At 38.2% G+C, this 21,939-nt stretch overlaps 1 protein-coding gene and 1 long non-coding RNA gene across 3 annotated transcripts in view; one reads left to right on the top strand and one right to left on the bottom strand.

Moving 5' to 3' along the window:
• ngef (neuronal guanine nucleotide exchange factor) overlaps nucleotides 1–21,923 on the bottom strand; it is a 34,352-nt gene extending 12,429 nt beyond the window's left edge. The window contains exons 1-4 of one of the 2 annotated variants that reach the window (XM_041994850.1): nucleotides 21,355–21,923; nucleotides 13,227–13,332; nucleotides 4,419–4,763; nucleotides 3,922–3,986 (exon numbers count right to left, since the gene is read on the bottom strand). In XM_041994850.1, the coding sequence (XP_041850784.1) occupies nucleotides 3,922–3,986; nucleotides 4,419–4,763; nucleotides 13,227–13,332; nucleotides 21,355–21,604 (766 nt within the window). In that variant the 5' untranslated portion in view covers nucleotides 21,605–21,923. The remainder of the gene's footprint in view (nucleotides 1–3,921; nucleotides 3,987–4,418; nucleotides 4,764–13,226; nucleotides 13,333–21,354) is intronic. The other variant, XM_041994851.1, reaches the window with a different exon arrangement.
• LOC121646004 lies at nucleotides 10,970–13,269 on the top strand. The gene is made up of 3 exons (XR_006011543.1): nucleotides 10,970–11,058; nucleotides 11,161–11,221; nucleotides 13,192–13,269. It is a non-coding gene; the product is annotated as an uncharacterized LOC121646004 (long non-coding RNA).
• Nucleotides 21,924–21,939: the final 16 nt, after the last annotated feature.

Genomic DNA, 21,939 nt, shown 5'->3' with positions numbered 1-21,939 from the left:
AAATATTGTAGTTTATTTAGAATGAGGGATAGCTTTTTACTGGGATAAGTGTCCTCCTGAAAACAAGGGATTAATTAATATTTCCTCTGATTTGTCAAATTCCTGAAGGCATGTCAGGGAGGCAAATAAGTTATGTTAACTCATGAACACACACCTCCGACTGACTGACTGACTGACGGACGGACGGACGGGCCTGCGGACGGACGGACAGACGGACAGATAGATAGATAGATAGATAGATAGATAGATAGATAGATAGATAGATAGATGGATAGATGGATAGATAGATAGATAGATAGATAGATAGATAGATAGATAGATAGATAGATAGATAGATAGATGGATAGATAGATAGATAGATAGATAGATAGATAGATAGATAGATAGATAGATGGATGGATGGAAAACATACAAGTAACCCACTAAGTGTATAGTTAGCAAAGTATTCAGGGCAAATAAATGGCAAATATGCAAAGACATGTTTGTGCAGTACTGTTGAAGTGGAATATTAATGATACAGATGAGCTTCTAAGAAGAGATTTATCATTTGTTTTTGACAGTGTTCAGTTCAAGTATGGCCTTTGGGTAAAAACTGTTTTTCAGTCTTTTTTGTCTGTGATACCATGGAGCTGTAGATTCTGCCAGAAGGCAGGAAAAGTTGGTGTCCACAGTGAGTGCTGTCTTTCAGGATGTTTCCTGCTTTGCTGGACAGCATGTGTGCAGTAAGTTCTTCAGAGTGGGCAGTGAGCAGCCGATGCTTTTCTGTGCTGCTTTGATAATGTTCTGAAGAGCTTTCTTGTGTGATGCCAAGCAGCTATCATATCACTTGGAATGCAGTATTATAGCACATTCTTGACAGACCAGCTGTAAGTCACAAGTGGCCTCTACAGGTTGTTTTTCCTTCTCAACTTCAGGAAGTGGAGACGCTGGCCTCTTCACCGCTGCAGTGATGTTTGTACACCAGGAGAGGTCTTCAGAGAGGTGCGTGCCCAGGAAGCTGACAGTTTGAGCCCTCTCCACACTGTTCCCAGTAATGTCCAGTGAAGGGGGTCTGCATGATTCCCGCAGAAATATATAAGTTCCTTGGTTTTGAAAGGTTCAGCTTCAAATTGTTTTCTACACTATGCAGCCAGTCCGTGGACATCACTCCTGTAGGCTGTTTCATCTCTACCAGTGATGAGTCCAACCACAGCTGTGTCATCTGCAAACTTGATGATGTTGCTGTGATGAAGAGGTGCACATTCATTTGTATTTAGAGTGTACACAATAGGACTCAACTCACAGCCTTATGGGGTTCTGGTGTTGAGGGTTGGAGTGAAGGAATCATGGGAGCAGAGCCTGACAGTTTATGTGCAGTTTGTAAAGAAGTCCTTGATCCAGTTACTGTTGACGATGTTACTAGCCTGTGTGGAAGGACAAAACTGAAGGCTGAGCTAGGACGAGCAGCCTAGCATAGTTTTCTTGATCTTTGAGGTGGGTCAGTACAGAGAGGACTCCATCTTTCTGAGAGCCTATTTGCATTGTACTGGTGCGAGCTGAAGCTTGGAGGGAGGCCAGCCATGATGTGCTGTATGACCAGTCTCTCAAAGCACTCCATGAGGACCTATGTTAATGTAACTGATTGGTAGTCGTTGGGGCCAGTGACTTTGTTAATTAGCCAAGGATAATTTGCTGATTATTTGTACACAGTATGTGAGGAACGTTGAATGTGGTAACTGCAAACTTTGTTTGCTTTTGTGGGTGACTCCATGCTTCTAAGCAGTTGTAGAAACAACAAATTGGTATTTTTTTGATTGTCCAATCAACACAAAGTTTTGTTCTGCTCGGCTGAGATTCATGACAGTTTCCACAGCTGAGCTGTCAGGTGCTTACTCAGTCACCCTGACCAGGTGAACTGCAGCTAATGGCTAACACTTGCTTCTTCTGCTTTTTCTGCCATCTTTTACTTGGAAAGGTTGAGCAGCTGATGATAACCAAGAATTGGCCTGAATGTCACTGGCTGCTGTCACGCTTGCTTTACCTGTCCAGATGGATTTTTGTTAGCAGGACCCAGTCCTAGCAACTAACTGAAATGCTTGCTTCTCATAGCTTGTACTAGCATATCCATTCCTCATAGCATATGATAAGTAAACATACAGTCCCAGAAAGGAATGACTCCCCAGGAGTCATTCTTTGCAGTTTAATATCTTCTGAATGGTCATGGTGGATAACATGCATCTCCAAGCTGTGGGGGGGAGGGGCGGGGGGTGGGGGTGGGGGGGGGGGGGGGGGGGGGGGGGGGATTTCCTGGAGAATTTGACCATACAAAGAAATTCAGGAACTCTAATGATAGTGGTTTGGTTGCTGAAAAACTTGCAAATGAGGTAATAATACATTGTTTGAACACTGCAGTTAAACCATAAATGTGGAAAAACATGTAATAGGTACTTTAAGAGATGATGTTATTCCAATGCCTGTCAGGGGTTTCAGTGCTTGGCTAATGCTTGTGTTGTGTTTTGGTTTTCTTAAGAGGTTGCACAGTCTTTCTCTTTATTGTGAATTCAAATTATTAGGTTTTTAATCTTTCACTGTTCTCACAAGGAGTTCTGGCAACTGAGCAACTTTGAAGTGTGCAAAGTTAGAATTTTTCCTCCTCTGAATAATGTAAATTTTTCAGTTAAGTAAAACTCCCAGAAAATAGCATTATGATTTGAGTTATTTCATCAAAGCTACGGGGATTTATAAGGTGGTTGTAAGACTGTATTTTAGTTTTTACCTCCATTTTTGGCTCAGTTTGTTTTGGTCAGAATTGAATCAATCTACTTTCATCTGTTTATTTATTCTTTGAAGTAATGCAGCCCATTCTAGCATATAATTAACACCACATGTCATGTTGCATGGTCTTATTACTTTTTTCTTTTATTTATTGTGTGTGTGTGTGTGCGTGCGTGCGTGTTTGCTTAACTAAGCCTAAATTTTAACTATACATAACAATTTGGCATGTAATTTTACTCCATCAAAAGATACACAAAAAGCACTACATAGGCTAAAATAATCCAAATTGTGTCCATAAACATGCATATAAGAAAGATAATATATAGTGTTTGGCAGCACACAGTATTCTAGTTGGGCCAGAAGAAGAGATGTTAACCTTTAAGAATATTATACTTTGTATCTCTGCCACAGTCAGTCAATGCAGAGGTGGAATAGCTGCACATATTATATCTCTCACTATGTTTCAGGTGGGTGAAAGTTTGCTGATACATTGGATTGACTTTGAACAATGCAGGCCGGTTGCATAATCTCCTACAGTCATATAGCGCAGATTGCTTTGGTGGGCGTAGAGCTGAACCCAGAATTGCATAAGAGAGGGTGAAAAATGTACAGGAAGGCATGATTGGACTCCTCGGACTTTTCTGGTGAAGGTCTTCCCGCTTCTTTCTTTGTTTCTGTATTCTTGTTTTTTATTTACCATAGCATTGCAGGTAAGCTGCAAGACTAATCCTTGCAAACAACCATTATCCTGTGAACACAGTGGCTTAACTTCTTTACAATATGCAATATGTCAACATAGGAATATCTAAGCTTAGAAAGGCATTCAACCTTCATGACTAAGTTAAACAATTACACAAGTGGCACTAAATGTATATATATAAACATATTTATATATATCTTCAGTTCAGTGAGAAACCTTGACCTCTGTATAAAGCGTTAAATCTGTTTCAATGTATTTAAAGAGCAGAGTGCATATAGCGTTAAGCGAGTTAGGGGTCAGGAGAGAAGAGATGAATCTTTAAGACGTTAAAGAGAAGAAAAAATACACTGGTTATACACACACTATATAAAACTAGTTTTTCTGATCTTCTAGCTACACATGCAAACTCTGGGGGTGGTTAAAGTGGGTGGAATACATGCACTATCTTCACCCTACAACCAACTCACCAACGTTTTTGACGATTTTCAGGTTGTAGGATATTGTCTGGGAGTTTTCTCCATTGCCTAGCAACCTAAAAAGGAAAAGAAAAAGACATAGATGTTGTGATAGATAAGTACATATGGATAAATATGCATGTTATTGTTAGTGTACACGTCTATCCTTTATGCAAATAAACACATAAAATAAAACATTGATTATCGGTGATCATCATATTTACAGCTGACGGAGGTAAATGTTGTTAATGATGACCGAAGCCAACCTGTGAACCATGTTTATTTTAGGCATGGGTTATATAAATCTAAAAACATCCACCTGAGCATCCTCACAGTCACATTCTAGTCACTTTTCAGTTATTCTGATCTTTCCGTCACCTACTTTCTCAAAATTCACAAATAACAAGCTTAAATTTCTTGTTTTGTGTTTCATCATTTAAGCCAAAAAAGCCGTCCTTTCTCATTTCTGTGCCGTAAACGTCTCCATCTGTAATGTAATTTGGTCTGACCTGAGGTTGATGTTTTCCTGGTTTGCTCCATCAAAATTAGGCTGCTGTGAGTCCATTGTTGTCCCTTCAGTGTCTCGTATAGTGCAAGCTGCAGCTGTACGCTGTGAGAGCTTTTTTATTTCTTCACTATAAATGCTGTGAGTCCGGTAAGAGATCATGTCGGTTGTGAAATCTTTATGCTGGCTGTTGAAGGCAGCTGATATGTCCGCACTCATCCCTCCTCCTACTCCTCCTCTTCTATCCACAGCATCTCTGTTGTTCAAAGCTTGTCTGTTACTGGCCTCGCCATTGCTTGGCAACACAGCTCTGGAATGATGAAGCTGTGGCAAAAGCTGAGGGCTAGATCTGACACACACAAACAAACCAAATAAATAAATAAAAATAAACATCTTAGAATCACATAATCTATTCCTAAATACCTAAATTCCTTAATACTAGGTATAGAAATCATGTAAATAGAAAGTACACCAATATTCAGTTCTAAGGATGAGCACATAATATATTATAATATATAATATTTTCCCATGTCTATAGGTACAACCTGTTGTAACCCAACACACACAACAGGGTATAGCATAACAATTGTCCACTAGTAAATGTCAGAGTTCTTCTAGTCCCACTTTAGCAGTTATATATCTTTTAAAATCCTATCAGTGCACTTCAGAATTATACTTTTAGACATGTTTGCTAGAAAAATAGCTAACTTTGCTATAGTTCAAAAGCAATGAGCTATTTAATTATTGCTGTAATTCACCAACAGTCTATATTTAAACAAAGTATTTAATTATATGTCTTTGAACTACAGAATGATTCTCATGTAGATGGAATAAATTATACAATGTTACATTTACGTGGAAGTATAATAGTATTCAACAGCAGGGCTAGCACGCTAGCTAGCCCTGAGAATAAGATAAAAATAAGATGAATAATAAAAGGACAAAAAGAAGAAGGATAAAAGAGAAAAATAAAAATAGAAACGTCACCACACTACCGGGTGTTAAAAACCATCCTAAATAAAAAAGTTTTAAGTCTAGATTTAAAAAGGCCCAGGTCCATAATGACACACCTGTCAGTGGGGAGTTTATTCCAGGGTGCAGCAACTGAAAAGGTTCGGTCACCCAAATGTTTAAATTTGGACCTCAGTACTTCCAGCAGTAGCTGGTTAGATGACCTTGGAGCCCTGCCACACTCACAAACAGTTATCATCTCAGATAAATAACATGGGGCGAGGCCATCAAGAGCTTTAAAAGCACACTAAAGTTTAAATTCAATTCTAAAATGGACTGGCAGCCAATGGACAGAGTAAAGGATGGGAGTGATGTGCTCCCTTCTGTTGGTGCCAGTTAAAAGCTGGGCAGCTGCACCAGTTGAAGGCAAGACTTGGAGACACCAAAATACAGTGCATTACAGTAGTCTAATCTTTAGCTAATTTGAGCATGGATAGCTTTTTCAAGGTCATGACGGTTCAGAAACATTTTAACTTTGGCCAGAAGACGTATCTGAGAAAAGCTTGTCTTGACAATATTATTTATTTGTTTGTCAAATTTCATGGAGCTATCAAAAATCCTAAATTCCTGGCAGTTAGTCTGGGTGTTAAAGGTAAGATGGCAAATCCATTTGATACTGTGTCACCAAACACAATACTTTCAGTTTTTCTTTATTTAGGTGTAGAAAATTTTGGGCTAACCACATCTTGATATTAGCAATGCAGCCACTTGAAGTGCTCTGGGCTTAAATGGCAGATAGATTTGCAAATCATCTGCATAACAATGAAAAGATAGTTTGTGTCTGGCTATGATTGACCCAAGTGGTAACATTGAGTGCCAGTTTGTCTGCTCACTAACGGTCAGGTATGGCCACCTGACAGTTGAGTTTTATTCCCTGTCTTGACTTTCAAGTGATCTTGTCTGTTTTTGTCCCTCTCAGTTCAGCTTACACCAGACTGCATGACCTTTTTGGTTCCTGGATTCAGCCACCTAAATTTCTGCATATTGGGAGAACCCCAGCCATTCTGCATTGCCACAGCTTTTTCTGGACTTGATCAATTCCCAGATTTTTTGTTGTCATTAAACCTATTTTTTTTACTTTCATTCATCTCTTTGTTTCTGTGAGGTTCCTGCCACCCACCCTTATCCATAACATGAAAGGAGAACTATATGGACCGTGTCAAAGGCTGCTGTAAGATCCAACAGCACCAAGGCAACAGGACACTTGGCATCAACAGAAAAAGTAATATCATTATTCACCTTTAGCAGTGCAGACTCAGTGCTATGACAAGATCTAAATCCATTTTAAAATTTCTTAAGAACAGAGATGTTTTCCAGAAAGGACTGCATAAAAACTTTAGACAAATAGGACAGGTGGGAAACAGGTCTAAAATGTGATAACACTGAGGATTCGAGATTTTTAAGAAGAGGACCACGACATGTTTAAAAGCTGCTGCGACGATTCGTAGACTAAGGCAGGTATTGATAAGAACCACAGGACTAAGCCCTACAGTATTAAACCATTTTCAGCACAGGAACAATGTCCAATGGACAATTTGTAGGCTTTAAAGATTTCATCATGTTACCGAGGGAAAGGAGAGAAACCAACTCAAACTGCTCAAGCACAGCAGAAAGAGCTGGAGCACCAAAAAAGTCCTTATTGGTAACCTGTCTCATAGGATCCACTTTCTCAACAAAAAGTGAAGAAATTTTTCCTAGGTGGTGACTAAGACATCAGACACAGCAGGAGTAAGTGGGTTTCCAGCAGAAGTAACTGTGTTAAATAACACCCTGGGACAAAGGTTACTGCAGGGGTTGAACGCTGTTACATTAATCTTTTTCTGCAGAAAATGTGTCCACTGCTTAGGAATTCAAACCAGTTCTCCCTGCCCAACAAAAGGAAAGAAATGCTGACATATCACAGTCACAAACTGGAATCAAAGGAATGAGCCATTGGAGAAAAAAAAAGTATTATTATTTTGGATGCTTGACGGTCTACACAGTTTCAGGTTGCTAATCACTGTTTGCATAACAAAATCCAGTAATTAAAAAAAAAACCATAACAAATGAAAGATGTTAGCAATAGGTTAAAAACTGCCAAACCTGTATTTCAACCAGCATGCACATTCAACAAGTTATTTATCGTAATATTGGGTTAAATTTACTCCATTACATTTTGTGATGGCTGCATCTACAGCCACACAGGAGTGGTAATCTGCAGTGGACAGTATTACACACACACACTTATATATTTCATATTAGATTTAATTTACAGAGCATTATAGGATTTGGTTGGACATTAGTTTAATTTCATAAGTGACAGCACGTATATTCTAGAACTGGCGCGCATTCTTGATTATATTGTGGTGTTATAATTTATATTCTTTAGTTGTTTCAGTGGCTCCAGTCCTTTGGCATGGGAACCAGCAGGTGGCCACGGGGTGGAGCCAACTAATTGGACCATATTACACACCAGCATCAAGAGGGGGGGAAATTGGGTTTTCCTTTGTTAGCTTAGTTAGGTTTTTGTGTGTTACCCCTTTGTGTTTTTTGTTTGGGCTGATCAGCCACTTTAAGTTTACCCTTGTGTCTCAGTTGTCAGGTCAGTTTGTTTCATTTGTTTGCTCGGTTTGTTTGAGTTATTTTTGCGACAAGTTCTTTAAGTAGAGTTATGTTATGTTGACCTCTTTTATGGGTTAGATTATTCATTGATTTAATAATTGTTTGGATGACTTCTTTTGGGGTGAAAATAAAACCCTCTTTTTTTGAACTTTAAATCTGTGCCTGATTGTCCTTCACTGCTCGGTCCATCACACATTTACTTTCTGAAACCAGTGTATCCTACTTCTAAGAGCGGTTTTACTGCACTGTACTTTTTACTTGAGAAGAAAAAGACACAACACTTTCTTTACTACAATGGGCAACTTGTTTGTTTTTTTTTTTTTTTTTCATTTTTAAATCATTTACTTAATTAGATATACTTTATTTTTGCCAGAGATATGCCTCCAGTGTATCTCCCATATAAGTATTGAGGATGAGCATGTTCCACTTACATACACTCCGACAGAACAGTGATCTTATGCAGTCTTCTGTTTCTACCAACACAAATCATCAACTTTCACGTGATAATGTGTGTATTTTAATGGCTTATTCCCCTGTAGCCTCATTGACTGATTTATTTTTTGTTAGCAGTGTTTACTCCAACAAAATGAAAGCATACAGAAAACATAATGAAAGTCTTCCTCTTCTACTGAACCACCGCTGAAGAATCTAAAACTCACAGATGACCTCACTGGTTCTCGGATGGTAACAAAGGAAATTTAAAAAGCTTTATGTTGTGAGATTTTTAAATTTGTTTTTTATGAGCCAAAATGTATTATCTTGTAAATGTGTTATATATGTTTTACTTTTAGTTTTATTGTTTGGAAATGGTAGAATTTACACATTATGTTATATTTTTGTCTGTCTTCTTACGCTGATTCTAAAAATCAAACATTACAATAAAAGTGAAGCAGGGATTTTCACCAAATACTAGTTTGCTTTTACTTGAGGCATTTTTTTAATGACTTCTTTTTGCTTATGCTTAAGTAATGTTATTTGGAAGTAACGCTACTCTTACTTAAGTACAGTTTTTGGCTGCTCCACAAACCTAACATACATAACTCTAGAAGTAGGGGTCACGTGTTTAACTAATGGATGGCAAAGAAATCAATTTACAGATCACAAATTCTTCAACAAACTTCACCGAGACGTTCGAATTGTCATGACTAGGCTACAGGAAAAGTGATATTAAGGGAATATTTCTTAATTAAAGAGAAACTGAGCCTTTGCATCCGTTTAAGCATTAGAAAAACACAGGCACTGCCTCATTATATCACTGACAACAACCAGTATGTGCAATTTCACTGTGCATCACTGCATATTATCTCAGCTTCGAATAAAAAAGACATTAGTTTGAACGCAGATGGTGTATGCTCAGCATGTGTCCCAGAAGACATTCCCTATATTATTTTCTTTATAGGTTTGAGCCATATTTTCTATGTATTCCACTTCTTATAATGATTAAAATGGGGACATATAATCAGCTTTTTATTCAAAGCAAAGGTTGGAAAGTGTACATGCTAGGGCTAAGGAGTGACTACAGTCTGTAACAGCATGTCAAGATGTACTGACCAGTAATGGACATAAGTCAGTTCTTGTGTTAAAGCACAGATAGTAACGTGTATCCTGTTGTAGACATAGTGGAGAATATTTACACAGAACAGCTTGTAGACCAGTGAAGAGGTTAAACAATAAGGATATCAGACCATTTGTCAATCTTCCAACGCAAACACCAAGAACCAGGAACGTTTTACAGTCTTTCTGTGCACCTCCAGTGGTTATGGACAAAGAAACTTTCACAGAATTTGTAGTCTGACATGATCGGGCTTCTTTGTTAGTTTTGATATTTCACTGAAGCTCTTGATGAGGTCAGTAGTTCTCAAACCTTTTTTGCTAAGTACCCCCTAGGCCAGGGGTAGGCAAGTTCAGTCCTTGAGAGCCCCAATCCTGCAGTTTTTAGATGTTTACCAGTTTCAACACACCTGTTTTAAATCAATAAGTCCCTGAGCAGGACTTTAAAAGGTGTTGAATCAATTTAATTTTAATCAGGTGTGTTAGAGCTCGGAAACATCTAAAACCTGCAGGACTGCGACTCTGTAGGACCGAACTTGCCTACCCCTGCCCTCAGCAATGCAAAGCTCTTTTGGTAAGAAACAGAGGTAAACAGCACATTTTCAAAAGTACCTGATTTATTAAAAATTGCAACTGAAAACACCTTTAAATTGAAAATATTTTAAAAGAAAATATTTCAGATATGCTGTCGTTTGGCCTATTTTAGCAGGTGTGGAGTTAATCTGAAATGTCCTTAACCCCTTATTGCCATCGTTATTGGTTTTAATGATTGTAGAAATCATGATTGATTGAGCTATGTTAAGCTGGTGGTGCCTAGAGCACAACACACACCAACAGCAAAATCTGCTCTGTTTATCATTGCATAATAATAATAATAATAATAATAATAATAATAATAATAATAATAATAATTTTTACATGGGTGAGTGATAATTCAGACATGCATTTTATGACATATTAGCAAACATATACTATACAAAAACCCAGTATTATGTAAACAGAGCTTTGCTGGTGTAGTGGTTCTACTACCTCTCTGCTCTAAGCTTCATGCTCTACTGCTAATGCATGCAACCAAGCATGCAGTAGTGTATCTAAAGAGGAGGCTGCAGAACAAAACAATGTCGCAAAATAACTTATTCTAAGGTTTTTTGTTTGTGGAATACTGAACTTGAACTTTGATTAAGGTGATTTTTCTCTACTCTGGGTCACTTTTTTCAAAACTTCTTTTTTCCCTTCAAAAACAACATTTAGCTATTCAAAGACACCATGTTTGTTGGCTAGCAGACGGGCTTTCATTATGTGCATTAACATTAACCATATGCTGTTTGTGCTGATTGTGTGCTGCAGAAGATTATCATTTATGTGAATAAAATGAACTGTCTTACATTAATATGCTCAGACTTCCCCAGGAGCACAGTAACTGTTGAAGTAATTTGGAGGCCAGTCCACCCTATCAAGCTTAGTCAAAGTTAAAACATCAGGTGAGGAAAAACTGTCTCTGTTTACACGTATACTGTGGAGTAAATTTTATTTTTCTAGTTTGACATCTTGCATGGATGGCTTTTGCTCTTTTTCCATCTTAGGTTTATCTCCATCCTCTGCAGAGCAGTCTGTCTCCCTCCAGTATTCCTGCTGATGCAGCTGGTGAGTCAACAACAAAACTGTGTACAACAGAAAATTCTGAGATTAATGATTTTGTTCAAAATATGAATTTAATTTTTCTAGAGGTCCTTAAAGAAGGAAAACACCAGTAAATACAACAGGATGAGCTACTGGAGTGGAACTATTTATGGATACAAATCCAAAGAAACTTTACATTTTATTTTAGAATTACTCACATAACATAAAGGGCATGTTGATCCATTCTGTTTAAAGGACTATAGTATGTTTATCATGTTTCCTGATTTATCTACAGTGTTAATATTACATAAACATCCCCACACTGCAGCATGGCACTGAGTTTTTATTTCCAAAAATGTCTCCAATAAGGTGAGTTTTTGGTTGTGAGGACAAGTTGACCCTTTTCAGCTTCCTCAAAGTCCCAGGAATCTTGGTTCTTGTTCATTTCTTGGCCAGCAAAACAACTGTGATAATGCTTGGATTTGTTCACACACATAAATGTAATATGAATGAGGTCAGGTACTACTGATTTTGCAGAAATTGAAGCTAAAAGCTGAGGCTGCTCCAACACTAAAAGGGCATGACTGTGCCTCAGGAGATATGTGAAACTGTTCCAAATATCTGTGTTGTATAACATCATGGGTAAATTGAGTGAAACAGCTGCTAAGAGGGCTGACAGTTAAAAAAGTATATATCTGTTGCTTCTACAACTGTACATCACAGACATGGAGTTACTCACGCAGGCAATCATAGTTTGCATTTACAACCCCCTTTTATACGTGTGTACAAAGAAAAACCATTAGCAAGTTAGCCTCAGGTGATGTGGATAATGAGCACATTTACTGAACACAGACGTCGTACTGCCATTTTTTTCCATGAGTTTGTCACGCGGTTCAACTTGATACTCAAAATCCAAATCTGGTTCAACTAAATATAACTGGTTCTCAGGTGCTCAACTGCATCTCAACACCTTTAAAAGTACTGGGTAATTTAAGCTATTACTAAGCTCCCAAAGTAAAAGTAAAAATGAAAAGTTCCATTCAATGCATTACCCCATATTTATATAGATCAAAAAGAAGTTATATCCACTAAATGCAGCTATATTCTATTGTATGGGATTTTTTATTTCTACAGAATGCATTGCAAGAGGATAAATTGTTTTTCTGTAAAAACAAGAAATTTTTGGTGGTAAAATTAACCCAAGTACCGCAGAAAGGTTTTGATTCATAGAAGCTATTAACAGCTTTTTCACGTTTTCTTGGAATACCAACACACACAGTACATTTCCTCTGCATGTTTTCTCTCACATTTTCCTCCTTGCATCTGGCACGTACAACTTAAAACAAAGACTCTGACAAGGTATTTGAAGCTTTGATTTGAGTATATTATTCTACTGGCACTCACTAAGCAGCTCAGCCGAGGCAGCTGGTTGCTCTTTTGTTTCCCACCACAAATGTAGTTCCGTGCGGAGGATTACTTACATTCCATATTTCAGCCGTGGGACCATGCCTCAGTGTTTGCATCCATTATTTCTAAACAAATAGCATTACCGTTTGTACTTCTACACTCATGAACTTTTCATTATAGTACTTTTATGTCCTGAATAACGTCTCTTTATTTTAAAACTACAACATTTCGTCATGCACCTCTTTCAGGAGAAACGCTGCACAGGTCGAGATGCTTATCTGTAATTTAACTGTAATAAAAACAACAAAGTGACTTTGAAGAAGATTACTTGTGCAAGTGAAGAAGATCACTTGCAGCTCAGGGCAAAAACCCTGTCAACAGCGCTGGTTCTTGAACTTCTTCTGGTGACAAGATTGCTGTTTCACACACAATGACTTAACCTTTAAAGAGGCTCAGCAGGCTTGTGTGCATATCACAGACAAGATGAGCCATTAGAGGAGTATGATGTATAAAAATAGTGTGAATTGTTTAAACAAGTACTGAACTATAATGTCTCTGTTTGTTTTTCTGGGTGTGCTTGTATTCAGTAAGAGGGTTTGGCAATGCTGGTATGCAGACTCACCGTCTAGCCCCCGGCAATAAAGGTGATTTCTGGGCTAAGGAAGCATTAGAGGAGGAGACTCCAGCTCTATTGGATGGACTGTGGTCCAAACGAAGCGTGGAAGAATCTGATGAGAAAGGTAAGAAGAGTCAGTCGTGAGAAGTGAAAGACATTATACTGGGTATTATCAATCAGGTGTTGTACACACAAGACAACCATTTATATCATGTTTACACGACAGGAAATGTCTCTTACAACTAGGAATCTTTGGAGGTATTCCAAAAATATTTTTGTCCCAACAAATCCTTCTTAGAGGTTGTGTCTTGTGATAGTTCAGGAACTATTTCATTCCAGTATTTAAAGTTCTGGAGCAAGCATCACTATTTATAGTATGCACATTACTGCACAACCATTACACTATTTCTTATTATATTTATATTCATTGTTTCTTTTTTAGTTTAAGGGGCTCAGGGTGCAGAGTGGTTGTCTTGTAGCCTGAGGGTTACCGGTTTGATCCTCGGCCTGTCGAGTTCATGTCGAGGTGTCCCTGAGCAAGACACTGAACCTCAAATTGCTCCTGATGGGTCATGGTTAAGACCTTGCATGGCAGCTTCCACCATGAGTGCGTGAATGTGTGTGTGAATGGGTGAATATGATATATATTCACCCAGGAAAATAGGAAATAACAGGAAAACCACTGCAAGCGCATGAAACCGCTTTACAAAAGAGTCTGAGTGCTTCCTAGCCAGATGTTCTCAGAGGGAGAAAGTAAAGACACACTAAAAAAATTTAAAAGTTTTTCTGAACGTCAGAATCTTAAAAGGATTAAATGGATAAACATCTGTGCAAATAATGCCTCATAATCCATTTTATTTCTCAAATTAGTCCAAGTGGGCAAGATGGGTGAGTTGATTTTTAAAAAGTCCTTGTTTAAGGTTTAAATGAAGTGTCAGAAAAATATGAGGTGAAGTAATTTCTAAATGAAGTAAGACAGCGCAGCAGGCGATATTTCAGGGGTTTTTCCAGTAACTAAATAAAAAGCAGTCCGAGATGGGGACTCGAGTTGCACACAAGTCACATATTCAGTGACTTGAGACTCGAGTTGGACTCTCGATTTGAGACTTGTGAAAAAAATTTTGTTTCATGCTCTTCTCTTTGTCTCCTGTCATTTCCCAGACGTAACACTGATGCGCCCCAGTACACACGCAATCAATCAAAACATTGACAGCACTGGTAAATGCAGCTGTTACGGCAGCACCATTGTAGCTTTTGGGTATTAAAGCCTTAATAAAAAGGGACCAATATAGCAGCAAATTAGAACGTCTGTGGTAAAAAATCAAGGACACTGGATCCACCACCTCCACTGTCATCCACCCTAAAACACACTGTTATGGCCACTGCTCATTGCAGGCAGCTGTGGCTCATCCTGCAGGTTATTGCCTGGCCTTGACGTCTGCTCGGAGTGGCTGGATGAGACGCACCTCACTCTCCTTCCCGTTGATTGGCTCAACGGCCAGCCAATCGCCTTGCAGCTTCCTGGAATCCAGGAAATAAAGGGCTGCTGCAGGGATCATTTGAGAGGGAGAAGCTGGACTGCACAGGCAGCAACCCCTCACTTTGGCAGAGTTTTGGTGGCGTTGTTGTTCTGTGTGCGTGCTGTGCAGAAATGGTAGCCTTTTGAGTAATGGACTATTTTGTGTTTAAAGCCGGGTTAATCCTAGCTGTTTGTGTTTTCCTTTGGGGATGTTATAGTCCTGTTAAGTTGGGCTTACTTTTGTGTCGCACACAGTTTAGGTTTGAGCAGCGCTCCTTATTAGTGTGTGTGTTCTGCAGTTTTTGTTAACCATTCAGTTATTCTTTTGGTGTTAAACTTTTGTTTGTCGTGTTGGGCTAGTTTAGGCTTTTTGTTGGTGATCTCGCCTAGTTAGGAGCACACTTTTGTTTGTATAAGTTTTGTATGGTTTACTGGGTGGGCTTTATGTATGGTTTCAGATTTAATATGTGTTTATTTCTTTCAGCAGTTCCTCTAACCCCAACACTTGACTAGGTTTGATTTCATGTTTTACCCATTATTTATTCTTTTCACAATAAAATGCTGTGTTCTCACTTTTACATCTGTCCATGACTGTCTTTTATGTTTTGCCCCACTCATACCCCTGAAACGAGACGTAACACACACCTGGAGAGATTAAAGCCACAGTGGTGTGAACGTTAGCTTGTTACTATTTTTGTACCATCAGAATGGCTCCACTGAAAGTGTTGATAAGAAGAATGAGACATTTACTGGACAGTTTCCATTAACTGAATTTGCCATGATCACGTTAAACTGGGACCAGACCCACTGTAAACAATCCAGTTTTAACCACAGCTGTTGCTGATTTAGAAATGTTTGGAATATTAACTGGACCTGCAAATATTGGATCTAAATTAATTAAAATATTGAATTTGAAAAAGTTTAAACTGAATATTTTCTTTATTCATTGAGTTATTTCAAGCCCTTTTAACAAATATCAAGTTTTTCTGATGCACTAGTGCAGGGATCACTAACTGTGGACCTGTTGAGCCACCATCCTGCAGATTTTCCATGTTTACCTGCTGCAACACACTTGAGTCAAATTATTGAGTCATTAGGAGACTTGTGCAAAACCTGACAACAAGCGGTCATGTAGATCAGGTGTGTTGCTGCAGGGAAACATCTAAAACCTGCAGGACAGGTGGTGATCCTGTACTAAAGTGCAGCATATTGGCCCTCCTCTACATTCAGGAAAAAAAATGCTTTGGACTGCAGAATTAGTATTTTAAATTTCTCTGCGGTACCAGATAAGTTGTGATTCACATAAAAAAAACTCTTGGATATAAGAACATATTTACTAATCTGAATAAATTTCCATGTTCATCTAATGGTTTTCTGAATTCAGTAAAACAAATCCAGTGGAGAGTATTTCAGTGTAGGCCAAAGATCAGAGCTGTTCCTAAATGCTGGTAGATAAAGGCTTAGTAAGGATTTTAAATTCCCCACCACACAGCAGGTGTCGCATGGCAGATTACTCATTACATCTAAAAGTGACTTGAAACTTGACTTGGACTTGCAAAATAGGACTTATGAACAGCTCTGAATTCACTTAATAAACATTGTTCAGCAAACTACAACACCATGTTGAAAGCAGTTTGGTGTGAGACATCAGCAATAGGAGGAGACTACAGAACATATTATATAAACATATACCAGAGGTTGTCAAAACTGAGCACAACTCACTCATTCAGCACAGTCTCATTCTCTCAACTCCACCCTCCTTATATCTTTCATTCATTAACCCTCCCTACACCTCAACCCCACACCCTGTCATGTCCTCCCTGCTCTCACAGCCCTGAATACAAAATTAGTTCATGTTCGTCAGAGAGTATGACTCATTTTTTCACACCCAAAGTGGAAAACAACTGAATTATAACCACACTTTCTATCTGTTTCTCTGATTTTTCTGTGTTATTGTTGAGCATGGCTAAAGTAATCACAGCGGATAACATTAGCTTTCACATAGATGTTGACGGTGGCAGCCTCATTCTTGATCTTCAGACATTTAACATAGAAATTGATGACTTAAAGCATTCCTTCATAACTATTCTGTGTATTTATGACTAATTTGATTGATCTGCTGTCATTGTTATATTCTCCATAAGCATGTACAATAGCTGGGATTAAACCTTTAGCTAAAAAGTCTACACTGGAGTTTTCTGGACAATTATTGACTTACAGATGTGGAGAAACAAATCCTTTACAATTCTTGAAACCAGAATTCAGGTGCAGAACAACAACCTATTAAGTTCTTTGTTTAACTAAAACTGCGTTGAAAGTTAGAAACTAATAAATGTTCCTTTTTTATAACAGTCAGTCGCCACATTCAACACATGGCGGCCTGTTGCTAGTGCAACATATACTGTAAATAATCAAATAGAATTAAATAGAATTCAATTGAGCTTATCTAAATCTGGTTGCATTTAAGCACCCTGAGGGAAACTATCTTGGGAATTGGCAGTAAATAAATTAAACTGAACCTAATCCCCCTTTGTGTATTGAGTTTGGATCAATTATTGTCAGAGACGAAAGCCCTAAGCCTGAGTCTCATTCTTCTATACCACCACTCACATCACCCTCACATCCATCCAATCCCGTACCCCTAATTCTCCTTCTTACTTTCCGATACTGAGACTCCTCATTAAACCAGTTATCCCCCAGTGCTGTGGTGAGGTCATTGTTAGTGAAATTGATTAATTAATCCTCACAAAGACAGATAATTGTGTATAAGCAATACATTGGGAGAAGACCTTGAATTTAATGTGGAAGCTGTTAAAACAGGCATTTAAAAAAGGAAATGACCTGTCCCTGTTTCTGAGCACCAAACTCAACCATCAGTCTGACAAGCCCAGAAATGACATGTTCTTGTAGTCTTGACTGCTCAGGATTCGATAGATAGGATGTTAAAATAAAAGGCTGCCCATGAAATCTGGAAGCCATCAATTCGCTGACATAAACCGCCTCTGCTAATGTTGTACGGTAGGTTAATGAAGAAAGAGGTTTATTTATGTCACAACAGGCTTCATCACCATGGCCCTGAATTACCCACTGAGAGAAATCATTATACATAAGTCATATTCATTTGTCATAAAAATCACAACATTTAATCCTAAATTAACTCCCAGTCTTACAGTTTGATGTTTTTGCAAAATAGATTATTTTCTACAAATGCATTTTACATATATATATATATATATATATATATATATATATATATATATATATATATATATATATACACACACACACACACTATACACACAAATATATATTACTCTAATTACTTGTCAAATTAAACTGTCACAGGTCTCTGGACTCTGGTCTGCCCTTCTGTTTCTTCCCTTTCCTTCCACTATATGTTGTGTTTTGTGTGTGTGTGGGCATGGCTGTTTCCTCTGACAGGTTCCTAAGGCACAGCTGCCATTCCTCTACTCATCACACCAGCAGTGTATACACCACAGTCCATTCGACACCAGGTTGTTGAACTAACAACACGTGGTATCTGGTCTACTTCATTCTTGGGAATTTTGTCTTGCTCATGTACCAAGCCTAATTTGTGCATTATCCTTTCAGAGAGTCCTGCTTTAGCCTCTTTGGATCCCTCATACTGTAGGATATACCCTCCCTCCTACATCCACAACCCTCTAGAGCAGGGGTGTCAAACTCCGGTCCTCGAGGGCCGGTATCCTGCAGGTTTTCATTGTTTCCCTGATCAAACACTCCTGACTGAAATTAATGGGTTATTGTGAAGAAGTTGACAAGAAGCTGTTGGATCCATTTGATTTTATTCAGGTGCGTTAGATCAGGGAAACAATGAAAACCTCGAGGAATGGAGTTTGACACCCCTGCTCTAGATCAACCCAAGGAGTCAAAGTTCATCTGTCTGCCCACTCGCAGTTCCTTCCAGTTCACCGGACTCTTACTTCCCACAATAAAACCCTTTTGTTTCTCAGCTGTAGATCCCTGTCTGCTTTCTGGGTCCACAACCTGGCCCATGTGACAGAACCGCTGCAGATTTTACTGGGTTTACTTAATAAAGTCTCCAACAAGATTAATTTTCTTATTCATGTGTGTTTTCCCAACACATACGATTAATCAGACACAACAGAATAAACTTAATGCTGAAAAAACTGTATTCTCTGGAAGTTTGTTCCACATTTTTCACGTTTATTAGATTATAAATGTATTTAAAATGCACAATAACTGCACCTTTTTATGAGTTTTTTAAGTAAATCAGCTGTCCTATGTGGTGCTGATTTTAAACAAAACCAAGAACCTGCAAAGTATTTCAGAGGAAAGGGAGATGAAGGTACGTACCACTGAGCTCACCAGTCTCCACCTGAAAACTGCTTACCCATAATAAAATGAGTATACCTCCACAACCACAAGGTCTGTTTATATACTGGGTCATAGGAGATTTGTTAAGATGTGAAATGATCCTCATATGTATTAGGAAGAAAAAAAGTGAAGCTGGCACATAGCATAAGTTGAAAACATTTCAGACTCCCCTTAAAAAAACACTGGCATGATAAATCTGAAAATCTTGGCAATGATGCAGCTGTAGCTCTAAACCTCCATAATAATAAATAATATGTGAACATTCTCAGAGGTGGCCTTTGCAGAGATAAGCAGAACAAAATTAGAGAGGTTTTAGTGCAGACAAGTCAGGCCAGCTCTCCAAATTTGCAATTTTGGCACACTGGCTATTTTTTTAACATATCCCAGCTGGGAGAGCCGAGGTTTTAGAAGACCAAGGGAACTCCTGAGCCACATTCTTCAAAACATGCACAGAGGAGCAGTTAATAGCAACATGACAACTTAGCGTGGGATACGTAAGATCTAGGACAGGATTTTACAGTCGGTGATTAGATATTCTCAGCACATCAACAATAACCATCTACCAGGCATAAAAGATATCTATGGAGGCCACAAAAAACTCTAACAGATAAAACCCAGGCAGCCTCAGCCTGGTCACCCTGCACTGATATTCCAGCAGCTGGAAAGCCAGAAAAATACTATGAAAAAGTAGAAAAAAAAACTAAATTGTAAAATTATAGTAAAATTCCATAATAAAAATACTGTTTATGGCTTTATTTTTACATGGGATCTTTTGTTTTATTTAGACTTTTTGAGCCTTCCATAGCATCCACTACATAGCAGACACCTACTTAACGGCTGTTTTCAAGCATATGCACGGGTGAGGATGGTATATTTACAAACGAGTTACTTCAGTGGACATTGGTGAGTCATCCAATACACTGCCTCTCACTAAAGAACAAATTAATATATTATAAAATTTCATTTATACACATACGATGTAATTACCAAGTTATTCTCAGTGATAAACAGGAAAACAAAAAGATGCAGCTGTGTTTTTATAGACAGATATACCACATGAATTTGACAACATGTTTTAAATAAATACAATAAATAAAAAGCCAAAGAAGATTAAAAATAAAGTATGACTGTACATGTCTATAGAAGTAAAATATTGTCTGTGAATTGTGGTATTATTTTATAATACATGTACTGGGGGATAATTACTAAATGAATACTGAAACTTTTCAAACATGCCACAAAAATGTCAGCATTAAATAGTTTATTTTACATGGCATTGGAGCAAAACCCGTAGGATCACACTCCTGATAAAAATTAAAGGACTAAGTTATCAATGCTGATGCAAAGCAGTAGTAAAGTGAAGATGAAATACATTTTGTTTGTATGTTTTCTGTAGTCTTTGGTGCACACGTTTTAACATTATCTCTCAGTAGGTTTCTCCTTCACTCATTCATGCTCATACAGCACTTCTAATGTGGACGATGTGACGTTTAATGTCTTGCACAAAGACACATGGAAGAGCCAGGAGTCAAAAGTCCCGCCAGATGGCTGGAGGACCACCACTCTTCCACATTAACCCATTGTTTAGTTTCTGTTTTCATTTTAGACCATTTGTGACTGAATTTTGTGTTTTAATCTTTTCAGCCTCAATCTTTTATGACTTTCTTTTATAATTTTGTTCCAGTTTCCTTGTTATGTATTAGTTAATCACTAACTAAGCTGCTGGGCAAAGTCTGAGGTCAAACACTTAGTTGATGCGTTAGCTGTCACTCTGTGCACGTGGTGCATTCACACAGAGAAATGTCTTAATTACAGAATAAATATGTTCGGTTTTATTCATTTAAATCTGTGATCAGTGAGCTCAAAACCACATTGTTAAATTTTTACTTTTGTCAGCTGTTTTAATGTTAGCTTAAAAATCCAAGGTGGTTGTTTGCTTTAACATCCTAATTTTAAGCTGAGCTGAGTAAAGTACAGTTTCTATACAAGACTATGCTCCGCTCAGACAGAACCTGTTCCTCAGGTTGATTTCTACTGAACAATAGGAATGACCAAGCCTTTCTTTTTCTTTCAATATGAACTACAAAAATAATAAGACAATTCGCTAACTAAATATATTGTTTTAAGGGTAGAGCGGTCTATTTAATGTAAATAAAGTTGACCTATGAAGTTTAAGGACAGTGGGTGTTAAATTAATTGTCAGGTGACAGCGGTAGCTGGACTTGCATGTTTTCTTACTTTCAGCTTGTTCAGATGCAGCCAGCCTCTTCTTTCTCATTGACCGGTAAAAACGGGAGTTCCTACGGATTGGCTCTCTGCTGAAACCGGTGCTGGATTCATCCTCATCGTCGTCATCCTGATGGATTGTTTGAGTCATGCTTGCTTCTCGATGCTTGTCTGAGGTGTCCTGTGACTTATGCCCCCACTTGCCCCTGAACAGGGCCGTCACAGACATGGCAAATGACTCTTCTTCCTTTTTTTTCCCCATAAATATGGGGTAAGGATGGTGTCAAAAAAATGAAAAATTTGTTTGACTTTGATAAAACTGGTTGAGAGGTGTTTGTCATAGTTAGCCAAAATCAAGGAGCAAATCCATGGCTCTGAATAGGAATTCGGTTAAAATATAAATTCTTGGTGATGTGTGCAGTAGAAATAAGAAATCCAAAGTTAGAGAAGGGTTTCCTTGGATCCTCGCTCCCTCCTGTCAGCAGTGTGGCAGCCTGTGGAACCAGAAGAGTAAAACCTCTTTCTGACTGAACTGTAATTATTGCATTTATGACTCTCGCTCTTGCTCTTTGTCCCTCCTCTGTTCTGCTCACTCTC

The sequence above is a fragment of the Melanotaenia boesemani genome, chromosome 9 (genome assembly GCF_017639745.1).
Source record: "Melanotaenia boesemani isolate fMelBoe1 chromosome 9, fMelBoe1.pri, whole genome shotgun sequence".
Classification (NCBI taxonomy): domain Eukaryota; kingdom Metazoa; phylum Chordata; class Actinopteri; order Atheriniformes; family Melanotaeniidae; genus Melanotaenia; species Melanotaenia boesemani.
Note: the sequence above shows the minus strand (reverse complement) of the source record. Positions and strands in the feature narration are given on the sequence as shown.